Source organism: Canis aureus, chromosome 7 (assembly GCF_053574225.1).
Source record: "Canis aureus isolate CA01 chromosome 7, VMU_Caureus_v.1.0, whole genome shotgun sequence".
In the NCBI taxonomy this organism is placed as follows: domain Eukaryota; kingdom Metazoa; phylum Chordata; class Mammalia; order Carnivora; family Canidae; genus Canis; species Canis aureus.
In genome coordinates this window covers 25,854,959-25,869,428 of record NC_135617.1, presented here as the reverse complement: position 1 = coordinate 25,869,428, position 14,470 = coordinate 25,854,959, and the positions used below count along the sequence as shown (strand labels likewise).

Here is a 14,470-nt window from a genome sequence, read left to right as displayed (position 1 = left end):
CATTTCCTTCAAGAACTTTAACTTTGCATTCATAAATTGGCTGTTGGGCACAGGAGGCCTACCTTTCAGCTTGTCTTAGCTGTTGACTGCCTTCCTCTTTAAGTCTAGTCATTTCTAGACTTAAAGACTTCTAGTCTTCACTTTTGATTTAAAGTGAAGGATATGTGACTCTTCTTTCTCTTGAATACTTAGAGGGCCATTGTGGGGTTAATTGTCCAAATTTCAATATTGTTATGTCTCTGGGAATAGGGGAGGCCTAGGAGAGCAAGAGAGATGGTCAGTGGAGCATTCAGAACAAATGCAACATTTTCAGATTAAGCTCACTGTCTTATATGGATGCGGTTTGTGGTGCCCTAAACAATTACCATAGTAACATCAAAGATCAGTGATCACAGATCACCATAGCAAATATAATAATAATGAAAATGTTTGAAATATTGCAAGAATTACCAAAATGTGACAGACACAAAGTGAGCAAATGCTGTTGAAAAAATTGTGCTGATAGACTTGCTCAATGCAGGGTTGCCAAAAACCTTCAATTTTTAAAAAACTCCAATACTTCTGAAGCACAATAAAATGAAATGCAATAAAAATGAAGCATGCCTAGATATGTACATATATAGAGAAATGTAGGACCTTTGAAATGTATGACCTCTTTAGGGTTTCTTTCAGTTAGGAGATAGGAAAAGGAAGAAGCTTATAATTTCAAAGCCGTTGGAAAATTGGTATGATATATTTGCTTTTCCAGTGAAAAATTAAATCTATTATGGAAATTGATTAATTATTGCAAGAGGACTAATAAGGGAAACCTAAGCATTGAATCAAATCCATGTTAGATTAGGAACATTTGCCAGGGTTAAAATTCTCTAGACATCTAAACATGTTTTTCCAGAAAAAGGAAAATAATATTTAGTAATTTTGTGTGGAAAGGTACTAACCAAAGTAAGAATTGTATGCATAGTTGGTGTTAATTCTGAAATTCTTAAAGATGTGAGGTCATCCTCTGCCATATCACCATAAAATGCCCAAGGAAAACATTAAAACCAACCTTAAAAACAGAACATTATACTCTGTTTCATTCCTAGAAATAAATGGATGATTACAAAACAATCCCAAAATGCTGATCTTTCCACTCAGTTGGTAGGTTTGGTTTGGATTTTTATAAGTTCTTTTTTTAAGATTTTATTTTTATTTGAGAAGGAGCATGAGTGAGTGTGCGCATGCACGAGCAAGGGGGGAGGGTCAAAAGGAGAGGGAGAAGCAGGCTTCTTGCTGAGCAGGGAGCCTCACATGGGCGATATAGATATTTATAAGTTCTGTTGAGGGATTTTTTTTTTTCTTTTTTACTGCTAACATGAAATACGTGTTCTTTCCCATTACCATTTCTCTAACTCTCCAACACCAAATAGGTGTCCTACAATTAAATTCTGACACTCACTACTTGAACTTAGCGGGAGACCCCACAGGTTTAAAGGGCTTAGTCACACAAGACTGCTCTCACTTCAGATGTTAGTAGCAAGCAAGTGCTTGGGTCTCCAGGTTACCTGCACTTTCTATCCAATTTGGAGAGGATGGCGGTTTATGAATATATGACTGCTCAGGAAGTGAGTTGTTATTATGTTGCTCTTTAATTTAACAGATTACCCTTCCTTCCTTCCTGTTCTTTCTGATCACTAACTACTGTTAAAGGTAATAAAGAGGACAAGCAGTGTTTTGAGTGTTTGATAGTAGAATGTAACTTCTTCCTTCCTAACTTTTTAACTTCCTTCCCACCTTCCTACCTTTCTACATATTTTTTAAAAGCTCCTTCTGTATGTCAGTTGATACAAGCCCTCATGGAGTTTTCATGTAAGATAACCTGATAACCTTTTTTTCTTGGAAAAGGACACCCAAATTTCCACGTGATGAGATGAGTCTTAAATCTTGAAGTGTGAAAAGGACCAACTATGGCAGCTTTCTATATTATAGAAACAATTAGTCCTTTATTTAGCATAATCCTAGAACTTTTTAGATAATACTTTTTAGTAACACACAATTTGAATAGTTCTAGAGATTTAAGAATATGGGTGTCTTTTAAAATGCTGCTGCCAGGGACGCCTGGGTGGCTCAGTAGTTGAGCATCTGCCTTCGGCTCGGGTCATGATCCCGGGATCTGGGCTCCAGTCCTGCATCAGGCTCTTTGCATGAAGCCTGCTTCTCCCTCTGCCTCTCTCTCTCTTTCTGTGTCTCATGAATAAATAAAATATTTTTTAAAATAAAATGCTGCTGCCAGTTTCTTCTACCTTCTCCCTTCTATAGGATAATTTTTTTTGGTGTTTTTGTTTTGTTTACTTTTAGTAATTCTGATAAGGTATATCTGAAAGATTTACTTCCTTAAAGGATAAAGAGTATTTTATTTTAAAAAATAAACACTTTATTACAAAAGTTACTTAACCATATTATTCTTTAGTATCTTTAATACTGATCTTATGTATGTTAAAGTACTTTAGATGAATTTTTAAATGATTAAGTTTGTTATAAAACTAATAATATGTTATACCGTTTTTTTTTTATTAACTGAAAAATTACATGTCTCTTCTGACCATATGCAATTTATTTATTTTAGGCATTGAATTTTATGCTCCTTATATGAAAAATAGAAATGTAAATATTTGAAATTCTTTACTGCATGCCTTCTGGTCAAGCTGGTCTAGGTATCTTCTTTTTAAAATAACTTTTACTTGGAAGTTTTGGGGTGAAGGTGGCATTTGCTAGGGAAGAAAAGATAATGCTTGTACTACTTATCCTTCATGAAATTACGCTATTATTGGATGAATTAACACTAATCTTTTCTCCAACAGAGAGCTGCTGGAAATAAGACTGTGGCTTTATTACTTTTAATATTTTAATCAGTGTAAGCTATTTTTTGTTTTTATAAATAAAAAATGTTATTTTTCAAAATTTCTCAGGCAAGAAAGAAAAACAGTTGATTAACCAGTGTGTATTTTGATTTACATTGAATACCTTTTACTGTTCCTTCCAAAACAGACACTCCTTGAATATGCAGAGAAATGGAAAACTTCAGAAGATCCTTTACCTTTATTGGAGGTATACACAGTGGCTATCCAAAGTTATGTTAAAGCGCGACCTTATCTTACCTCTGAATGTGAAAATGTAGCATTGGTTCTGGAACGCTTGGCATTGTGAGTAGACCTTTGAAAATAAAAAAGTTAAATTTAGCTTTTTGTTTTAATTCTGTTTCTCAGTCTTATGATGGTTTAATTTTAAATAGAATAGTTATCGGGTATCTATGATACTGGGATTGTTTTGTTTTACTTTGAATTTTAATAAATATTTGTATCCTTACCAATTTTTTGTTTTTTAGAAGCTGTGTTGAACTTTTACTGTGTCTGCCTGTCGAGTTACCAGATAAACAGTGGGAACAATTTCAGACACTGGTGCAGGTGAGAATATTTACCTATTAGATTTCATATAGGCATACCTTATATCCATTTTCTTTATCCTTCATAAACTATTTTGTTACACTTTAAAACTCTAAGTAGTAACAAGCATTAATTGCAGCTCTTGTTAACAATAATGTCATGCATATAGTAGATGTTAGATAAATGTGTGTTAAATGAAGATGTACATTTAGATAGATGGTTGAATATTGCACTGTTTTTTAACATCAGTTAATTAGGACTTTGCCAGACTAGTAAGGAAAAACAAAATGCCCTAATTTGTATTTAGAAACAATTTAATTGCTGAACATCTGCAATATGCCTTATTAGAATTTAACATATCATTTAATCCTTACGAAAACTTTGTGGGGGTAGGTATATTTTTTCCCATTTTAAAGGTGAGGAAACTGAGGCTCATACTTTTTATTTATCTACCCAAATTTATACAGCTAATATTACAGAGTAGTTATTTGAATCAAGATTCTTTATTCCAAAGTCCATGCTTTTCTCCTATAACTAAAAACACATGCTTTGTCTCTCTTACTTAGTGCTGTTATTCTACCTTATAGAAGTACACAATTTAGTTCTTAGTTGTCTTGGACTATTTTCAAGAATGTTAAATTTTGTTTCAAGCACTAGACTGTGCTGTATATACTATAGCTTCAAGTAGGTTTTGATTAATTGATTAATAAAAAAGAATGTTTTTACTAGCTAGCTTCAGAAAGTATAGTTGTCTCTTTCTCTACCCAGAGTTCATAAAATATGTTTTGGCTTGATGTTTTTTTCTGTAGGAGATATATTCAAGAGAATTAGTCTCAAACTTCAGAAGCATGTGAAATAAATTATAGTTAGAGAAGTCAGCTTTCATATTTTAATATTAACCATTAAAATCTTCATCAACTGTAAAATTCTTGAAGGTAGGCTTTATATCTTAATATCATAGGATCCCACATAGTGTCTTACACATAATAACTGTTTGTTGAAATAAAGGTGTCCTGTCTTGTTTGTCACGTTGCAACTATTTGATTGCTCAGTTTCTACTTCAGCATATCAATAACTCATGTCTTAGGTTGTTTTGACAGCAAGTATTTATTTTTAAATAATTATCTTAGAACTTTTCATTGTTTGGCACTCTACCCCAGAATTAAGTTGTTTTTATATACAAATACAATACTGAATTCCTCATGCTATTTATTTTGTCAGCATATAATAAACTTTAAAATTTTTCTTTTTGAAACAGTAGCACTAGTTGATACTTTTTCATAGGGGTTAATGAAAAGGAAATAACTCTTTAAATCCTTATATGGTAGCTTTCAACAATTGTTCAAAGAAACTTTCTTAAAGCACTGGAACTTGTTGTGTGGGAAGACTTTATGGTTTTGAGAAATAGACTTTTCGTATAAACATTACATGTAGCTTCAGGAGTTTTCATGACACTTAGCTCTCATTTCAGAGCTTCCTTGGGATTATTTTATACCTGCTTAACAGCATTTGTTTGATTTTGCCTGTGTTTTACCTTTTTAACCTTTCTTTACCACATTAGAGGATACACCCCATAAATGCAGGGACCAGTTGCTCTCTTCCCTAGTCCTTTGCCCGTGAAATTCCCAATAAACGTTTTCTGAATTGAATAAAAACCATTGGTCTTTTGTCCTGAAGAATATGCTAATTGCATGAACACTTGAGAATAACTAGTAAGCAGGTTTTAATGTCAGCTTTAAATAGAATATTGCCAAGGCTATGTAATGATTAAATGAAAAATCATGCATTTAGTTGTTTTCATAAGTCCCTTTTATTGGAGTTTGTGTACATTGTCACTTAGGCCTTAATGCAAATCTGTCCTTTATTAATGGTAGAAGTGTTTTTGGAAAAAGTTTTTTTTACTAACACAAAGGATATATAAAATATGTAAGGTCTTTTATGCTGTGGATATTCTGATAGCTTCCTTGAGAAATAACTTTGCTCTTGGTTTAGATTTTGGGGGAAAATAATTTTGACTTAATTCTAGAAATACATTGTATTTATTTAAAATTTATAATTGATACAGTTCTTGAGATTCATCTTTAAAAATTAGAAATAAAAGAATTCAGCACTTTGTAATGTGATGTGAAATTTTTAAGATAAAACTCTTATTTTTCAAAAGTTTAGTATTATTTTTAGAGCCTGATAAGCTTGCTTTTAAAAATCTGTTGTAATTCTTTGGATGTTTATTTAATATTTATAGGTAGCTCATGAAAAGCTGATGGAGAATGGCAGCTGTGAATTGCATTTTTTAGCTACTCTAGCTCAAGAGACTGGGGTGTGGAAAAACCCGGTACTGTGCACTATTCTTTCCCAGGAACCATTGGATAAGGATAAAGGTAAATTTTCTAGAGAGAGAGAAAAAAAGAATCATTAGACTAGAAAAAATAAGTACTTAAAATTGTTTTGATAAATATAATTCATCTCAAGATTTCCCAAAGAAGGACCATTTAATAAATTTTAGCTGAGGTGCTTCAGGCCCTTCACCTTTATTTTATTTGGGGGAATATGTATTTGTAGGACATTACACAGTCGTAGAGTAACAGCAAAGCTAAAATTTTTCCCAACATCTTTTCAGTAGAGGAATTCCCTCTGCGACATCCTGACAGGTGGCAATCTCGCTTATATTTGGTAACTTACTTGACAGATGGGGAAGCAGAAGTAGGGTAGTTAAATGATTTTCCTCAAAATAGAGAAAGAAATTAAACCTGGAACTCTTCTCACTCTAAGATTAGTACTCTTTCTCAAACAGCTTATTGCTCCATCTTATTTTATTCCGTTTTGTTGTTGTATAAACTGGCAGATGTCCTGTTGGAAGTAGATGGCTAAATCACTAATAATATGTATAACACTTAATGTTCAGAGCTGAAAAATTGTACATACGATGAGGAAGAGCACAGTTATTGTCTTTGATACTTTCTTGAAATTATTTTTCAAGAACCTTTCCCAAGGTATTTAACTGAAGAAGTAAATAAACTTCTTCTGTTGTTTATTGCTGCTTTGCTTGTTGATTAATGGCAAACTTTAGGTACTTTGCTTTGTAATAGCAAATTATGAAGGCTCTGAGAAAGGAGTGTTAGGTCCATTGCTTGTGAACTCTTCTGGTACATTGATATTTACCAAAAGGCTTCCCAGCCAATCTCCAAACTTCTTTTCAAGATGGTTTTTTCTACCTGGCTCCCCCTTACCATTTCTCCATGCTTTCCTGATAGTCCTAGAAATGTTATCTGTTCCTTAATTTTCATAAGCAAACTATTTTTAGTACCTCCTCACATCGTGGATATCCACAGATTAGCTGCAGTATTCCCATGACCTTGGAGAAATGAGGAGTGGACTCTCATTATTTAAATTAGTAATAATAACAACATTAAAAGTTGAAAATCTTAGAATTTTTTGCCTTTGGCCTATTAGTTACATTCGCAGTATACTAATACCACTATGATTTTGTTCTTATAATCAAATTATACTTTCTAATCTATTCAGCTTTTGGAAATACTGGATGTAATATATTCATAATATCAGATTACATTGTATAATTCCTAACAGTGTGAAATGTGCTTTTATATTTATGATTTCATTTAACCTTCACAATGATCCTGTGAAAAAGGTAGGATCTTTATTATCCCTGTTTTACAGATGAGAAAATGGAGGCTCAGGAAGATTGGTTGTCTTTTCTATATCACATTGCCAGTGATATGAGGCAGAGCCAGGAATTGAAGTCAAGACCTCTCTCCTTTTTATATCATGCCTTGTTGCACCTTGCCTAATAAAATCATACCTAGCTTAAATAATTAACTCCTTTTTTCTGTTGTCAATTTCTGAAGAGCATTTTTGCCAAACTCACACATTACACTAAAACAGGAAAATGGAACCTTTACCTTAGCAGGATTTAAAATTTATTTTAAAAGAATATGTGCTCAGTTTCCTTACTTGCTTAAATGTGCCTAACATCATTTCTATTAACACTCTCTGCCCATCTCTGTGCTGCTTTATTTCTCATTCTTTGCCTGACATAGCTACTGGAGTAATTTGGACTATTCAGTCAAGACAAGTTTCTTACAATAGCAGTGGATTATAGGTAGCTAGACTTTAATAAAACTCAATGAAACAATCAGATGTTAAATGACAGAGATTTTGCAGCCATAATGACTACTTGGTCCTCTGTTACTTAGAATGTGTCTTTGATGAGAGTCATTTTATGGATAATCACATAACCTAGAAGTGTATGTTTGTTACCTCTATTGAAAAAGCTGAAGGAATTAACATTTTACACAAATGTTAATTTATTTATTTATTTACATTTTCAAACTTGATGGTTCAAAAGGATAGGGAATTTTTAGCTTTAAATATCCAGCTTCTTAGTTTAACTTATCTATAACAAGTTTGAAGAGAAGAATTAGGTCTTAGAGAATAATGAGTATATCTCAGTAGGCTATGCTTATTAGTTTGTTTATAGTGAAGCCTTTGGAGGTTTAATGTAATAATTGAAAGTAATCTACTTAATCCTGAATATTTTTTTTGATTGACTTAAGTTTGGACCCACTAAAACTCAGGTAAACCAAAAAATGCTCTTTGATTTGGGGGATTAAGGGTGGGTGGAAATGCTGATTTGATTTCAAGGTTTTAGCATCCTAGAATAAAGTAACTAGTAACTAAATCAACATAATTCAAGTAGGTGGCCTTTGAATATTACAGGAACTTTAAGCTTACATGTTACTTATACCTTTCTTTGGTCATAATCTCAAGATTGGAAAGACAATGTTTATTTTTTTACTCAATTTTAATGCCCTTCTAAAATATCACTGATAAGTTGGCCTTTGCTTAAACACCAATTTATTTGCTAGAGAGTGCTTTGCTGTGTAGTTCAGTCTATTCTTAACCTGTGATTAGAAAATCTTGACTATGAAAATTGTGAAAACTGCATTCTTAGAATTCCATGTTTTGGATCTAGTGCTACTGCTAGAGCTATACCAAACAAAGTATAAATCCCTCTTTCATGCCATAGCAATTGAGATTTTTAAAGATTTTATTTTATTTTTTGAGATTTTAAAAGATTTTAAATCTACAATCATGATTCTGTTTTTTTAGTGCATTTTGTTCTCTTTAATATCTAATTCTCAGAACTTAACGTGTACCCTAAATATGATCTAATAAGCTTTGAGGTCATTGGTACTCTTGTATTTTTCATTCTAACAATTTATACTTGTAGTGTGACTTAAGATGACATTAAACTTTTCGGGTAGCCACATCATTCTCACAACTTGGTGCGATTACTAAAACCATACAAACATTTTAAGAAACAAGTGCTACCCTTAAATTATCAACTACATTTTTATACTTTGTCTTTTGGCACACGAAGCATTGCTTTTTTTTTTTTCCCCTGCTTAATTTCACTGTTAGATTCATTCTGTGTTTTGCAACTTTTCAATATTCTTTGCAGTCTTGATTTTGTTATTCAAGGTTTTTGTCCTTATCAGTTTCCTCTTATTAACATATATTCTGTTGGCATCCAGGTCCTTGAAAAATAACCATAAAATGGTCATGTCCAGAAGTCTAGCCCCAGGATACTTACAGAAACCTAGCCCCAGGATACTTACAGAAACCTTCCTTCTTGCCTTCAGTCCTTTAATCAATACTCTTTGATTATGGTTGTTTGATAAAATACACCTGTTTTTCCTTATGTCTTCTGCTCCATCATTCTCCTTTTTTGTATATAAGGATTTGATAAAAGACCATAACACCATAACAAGTATTTGGCTAGAATTCTCTTAAGTCATAGTGTTTAATACTGAGGTTAATATGACCTAATTCATTATTTTTAAAAATGAACTTTTAATTTTAGAATAGTTTTAGATTTACAAAAAAATTGTGAAGAGTTCCAATATACCCACTACCAGTTCTCCCTACTCTTCATATCTTACCTTAGTATGATACATTTGTCACAGTTAATAAACCAATATTAATACAGTGTTATTAACTAACTTCCATACTTTATTCAGATTTCCTTAGTTTTTATCTAATGTCCTTTTTCTGTTCCAGGATTCCATCCAGGATACCACATTACATTTAGTCGTCATGTCTTCTTAGGCTCCTCTTGGCTGTGACAATTTTTCAGACTTTCCTTGTTTTTGATGACCTTGACAGTTTTGAGGAATACTGGTCAGGTATTTTGTAGAATGTCCCTTAATTGGGAGTTGTCTGATGTTGCTCACATGATTAGAATTGGGCTTACGGATTTGGGGAGGAAGATAACAGAGGTAAAATGCCATTTTTACCACATCATATCAGGGGTACATACTGTCCGCATGACTTCTCACTATTGATGTTAACTTTGATGACCTGGCAGAGGTAGTATGTCAGGTTTCTCCATTTTAAAGTTACTCTTTTTCTCCTTTTCCATATGGTACTCTTTGGAAGGAAGTTGCTACATGCAGCCCACACTTAAGAGGTGGAAATTTAAGCCCTACCTCCTTGAGGGGGGAGTGTCTACACAGATTATTTGAAATTTATAGAGATTTGTCTTTTCCCCATTTATTCAGTCATTTACTTATATCAATATGGACTAATGGAAATTCATTTTACACTTTGGTCATAATCCAAAACTACTTTATTTACTTTGTTGCTCAAATTGTCCCAGCTTTGGCCATTGGGAACTCTCTGATTTAACTTTTGTATTCCTTTATACCCATCATTATGGGTTGTTTTTTATTTGGGTACTTTCTTGATTTTTGGCATTATAAAGTACTCTAGCTTATTTTACATATTTTCTGCCCTACTTCTAGAATCAAGAGCCTTTGTTCTTTTTTCTTGGAGACCAGTGTTAGAAACCAAGACCTGGTAATTGGGTGTGTTTATTGCTACTAAAGTGACATTGTTTCTAGGGTATCATTGCTTCTAGGAACACTCAACAGATAAAGCAAGAAAATATATGTAGGTATACTAATCTATGTATAGATACATCTATACATATTTCCATATATAACGAGCTGTATTTATGTAAAACTAAATATGAGCGTTCGTACTAATGTCTTTTAGTCTAATCCATACTGAAAGAATCATTCAAGTCTTCTCTTCTGGCTTATCTATAACCTCTCATTTCAACAGAGTGTTATATAATTGGAATCATGCAATAATATAGCCTGTTCAGACTGACCTAGTATCACTGGCCATCAGTCTTAGTATACATGTATAGTGGTTTCATAATTGATAACTTATACCTCTGAGGAAAACAACTTTATTGATTAGAATACAATGCTATGTACAATTTCTCTTGCCGTTTTTCTAATAGACTCTACTCATCCAGAGTTGGTTAGGTGAGCACTTTATTTCCCTGCCTCTTTCAGTGAAGTTCTTTCATAATATTTGTTAATACAGTGGGGTTTTTATTTGGGGGGGGGTTGGGGGTTTTTTTGTGTGTTTTTTTTTTTGCCATATTCTTCATTTCATCTTGGGCTTCCCCAACCTCCTAAATAAAATTTGCATACTTTAAGATTCCTTCTTTGTGCTGTAAGGTTCTAGAGGTTTTGCAAATGCATAGTACCATGTATCCACCTTTATAGTATCATACAGAATAGATTCACTGCCATAAAAAAAATCAACATCTTCACCTGTTGAACCCTTTCCTGAACACCTGATAACTACTGATTTATTTACCATCTCTATAGTTTTGCCTTTTCGAGACTGTCATATAATGATACAGCCTTTTGGTCTAGTTTCTTTTACTTGGCAGTATGCATTTAACATTTACCTAGGTCTTGAATACTTTAACAACTCATTTCTTTTTATTGCTGAATAGTATTCCATGATAATATATGTGGCACGCATGTACCAGTTTCTGTATCCATTTGCCTATTAAAAGACATCTTGGTTGCTACCATTTCTGTTTATGAATAAAACTACTATAAACATTTGTATGCAAGTTTTTGGGAGGACATAAGTTTCACAGGAGTTGAGTAAATACTAGGGGTAAGATTGTTAGATCATATGTAAGACTATGTTTTGCTTTGTAAAAAACTGCCAAACTGTTCTCTAAAGTGGCTATACCATTCTTCATTCTCACAGCGATGAATGAGAATTCATGTTGCTCTAGACCCTCATTGGTAATTGGGATTACCTATTTTGGGAATTGTAGCCATTCTAATAGGTGTGTAGTAATATCACATTTTTGTTTTAATTAGCATTTCTGTAATGATATAAGATACTGAACATTCTTTTCATATGCATATTTGCCATCTGTATATATTTGGTGAGGCATCCCTTTAGATTTTTGTTCCCTGTTTTTAAAATAAGTTTGTTTTCTTATTGTTAAATTTTAACAGTTCTTTGTATATTTTGGATATGAATCCTTTATCAGATACAAATTTTGCAAATACGTTCTTCTAGTCTGTGGTTCATCCTTTTCCTTAACAGTGTCTTTCACAGAGCAGAAAATTAAAATTTTAATGAAGTCCAACTTAGGAATTTTTTCTTTTGTGGGTCATGCCTTTGGTGTTTTATCTAAAAACTCATTACCACTATGTGAACTATACTGAAAAATATAAAATAAAATAATAAATAAAAATAGCAATACATACATACATATTCATTCATTACATAACCTAGAGTTCCATAGATTTCTTTCATAATTTCATTTCTCTCTTACAGTTCCACATTTTACATTTGGGTCTCTGATATATATTGAGATAATTTTGTGACAACTGTAACCTAATTTATGTTTATTGAATCTGTCTTGGCTCTGAATGCTCACATATCTTCTGAATGATCACAAGCCATGTTTTTAATATAATTAATTTTGAGACTTTTATTCAGGATTACATCTATTGCTCAGCCCCATTTTGAAAATTAGGTTTTCCCATCTATTTCCATTTGCTCCATTGTTCATTCTGCCCCTTTAAATCTAAAGCTTATTAATAAAACCACCATTAGAGGAATTCTCCTTTTTCTCCGTCAGGAGACAGAGATTATTTATTTGATTATTTATATCACACCCAAGGAACCGTCTTTTCTCCAGAAGATACCCACCTCTGCCGATTTGATTGTCCTCAATATTTTTGGTGAGCTCTAGGGGTCATCTTGGGTTCTAGCTTCAATAACATTTTGCATAGGTTAGAACCTAACAGTCATGATGCATGCATCCTTGGTCCTCAGCCTGTTTTCTGTTTTGTACATGATGTCATCTTACAATATAAACTTTGTGAGACCTTTCTATTACAATCACACTGAATTTCTTCACCCTTTTCCTTATACTTCTATATTGGGATAATTTGCAGTTGTACAATTCACATTTTTGTTAACTTACCCATCCTTTCTTGAATCTTAAGCCCTGCTGTCCTTTTTTCCACCCCGGAACCCTTTTTTTTTTCAAAGGAAATTTCTGAAGGCTAAGCTTTCCCACAGTACTTATAAATCTTTAAGAATTTTGTGAGAAAATAAATCTTTATTTCAGTAATAAACTTTGCATTTAAAAGCGAAGGTGGATAAGTTCTCTGGTTTATCACATGTTAGTTTACATAAGATGTAATATTTTGAAGGGAGGGGAGATAGAAGGTGAGAGCAGGTGATAACTCATTCTTTCCAGATGAGGTCAGATCTGATTGCATGCAGCTGCATTTACTTTCAGATGGTAAATCTCTAGTTACTATACTGATATTTTTTTGATACTTTTGGTATATTTTTTGTGTATGTATATGTAACTTTACGCGTCTATATAGAGAATGCCTGCTACTCCCCACCCCCCACTCCTTACCTCCCCCACCCCCACTTGTGCCCTTGCTCACTTTCTCTCTCTGTGTCAAATAAATAAATCTTAAAAAAAAATCACTTCTAAATTAGACTTTACTTACATATAACCCTTAAATTATCAGGATAGTGACTGGATAGAATTAAGCTGATAGAATTTAACTGTAGTAAGCCTGTGAAAGTGTTTGCTCCCATTTTACGCTGATGACATATTTGTATTTAACATTAATTATACTCTATTATATAATTAAATAAAAATATAGTGACCCCCAAATTTTCATTTTTACTAAAAATGATTTTAAAATAAAATACACTCAATAGTTTCTTAAAATATCTTGAAGCATTCTGTTTTAATGGGTCTGTTTTATAATAATTTATATATATATATATAAATATGTCAACTTAATTTTTCTTTTTTTAGATTTTATTTATTTATTCATGAGAGACACAGAGAGAGGCACAGACATAGGCAGAAGGAGAAGCAGCAGGCTCCTCATGGAGAGCCTGATGTGGGGACTCAGTCCCAGGACTCCGGGACCATGCCCCGAACCAAAGGCAGACACTCAACCACTGAGCCATCCAGGCACCCCATGTCAACTTAATTAATGCAAAACTCATAGTGAAATTTTAATTCACACAAAAATTTTAGGTTCACCTATGGTATGGATTTTTTTTTTTTTTTGGTCTTTTAAAAATTCTGTTTCACAGCAGTCAAGTCAGAAAATCTGTTATCATAAAGTTTTACCATAATCAGGTAATGACCATAAAGTTTCAGATTTAACGAAAAAGGAAGCAACATGATTTAAGACATTCTGAAATCTTTTAAGTAAAAGATTCTGTTTGTTATAAATGTAATGTATTCCCTCAAGAAAGGGTGAGGGATAGGGCAAAGATTAAGACTATCTCTAATTGGTAATTGGACACGAAATATAGATTCTAATGGTAATTTGGACACGATATATAGATTCCTAGAGGAGTGGTTCTCAATCCTGGCTACGCTTAAATCACCTATAGAGTTTTAGGCATTTCAAGGCTGGAGGTCTACCTCAGACCAGAGTCTCTGGGTCTCAGCCCCAGGCATTAATACTTTTAAGAAGATCAACCTAATTGTACAACCATAGTTAAGAACCGCTTATCTACAGCTTGAGGTATTCTATTTTTATTAAATTTCTAAATATGAAATTTTTGTGATTAACAGTGCTGCAGTGATTTTTGATTGTGGTAAAAAACATACCATTTTTTTTAAAAGATTTCATTTATTTATTCATGAG

The 14,470-nt window shown here is 32.8% G+C and overlaps 1 protein-coding gene across 3 annotated transcripts in view; it reads left to right on the top strand.

The window, feature by feature from the left end:
* The window catches only part of ZNF292 (zinc finger protein 292), a 101,528-nt gene that overhangs the window by 55,157 nt on the left and 31,901 nt on the right, over window positions 1–14,470 (top strand). For all 3 annotated transcript variants that reach the window (XM_077903151.1, XM_077903150.1, XM_077903152.1), the window contains 3 exons: window positions 3,028–3,182; window positions 3,365–3,443; window positions 5,665–5,800. In XM_077903151.1, coding sequence (XP_077759277.1) covers window positions 3,028–3,182; window positions 3,365–3,443; window positions 5,665–5,800 — 370 coding nt within the window. The remainder of the gene's footprint in view (window positions 1–3,027; window positions 3,183–3,364; window positions 3,444–5,664; window positions 5,801–14,470) is intronic.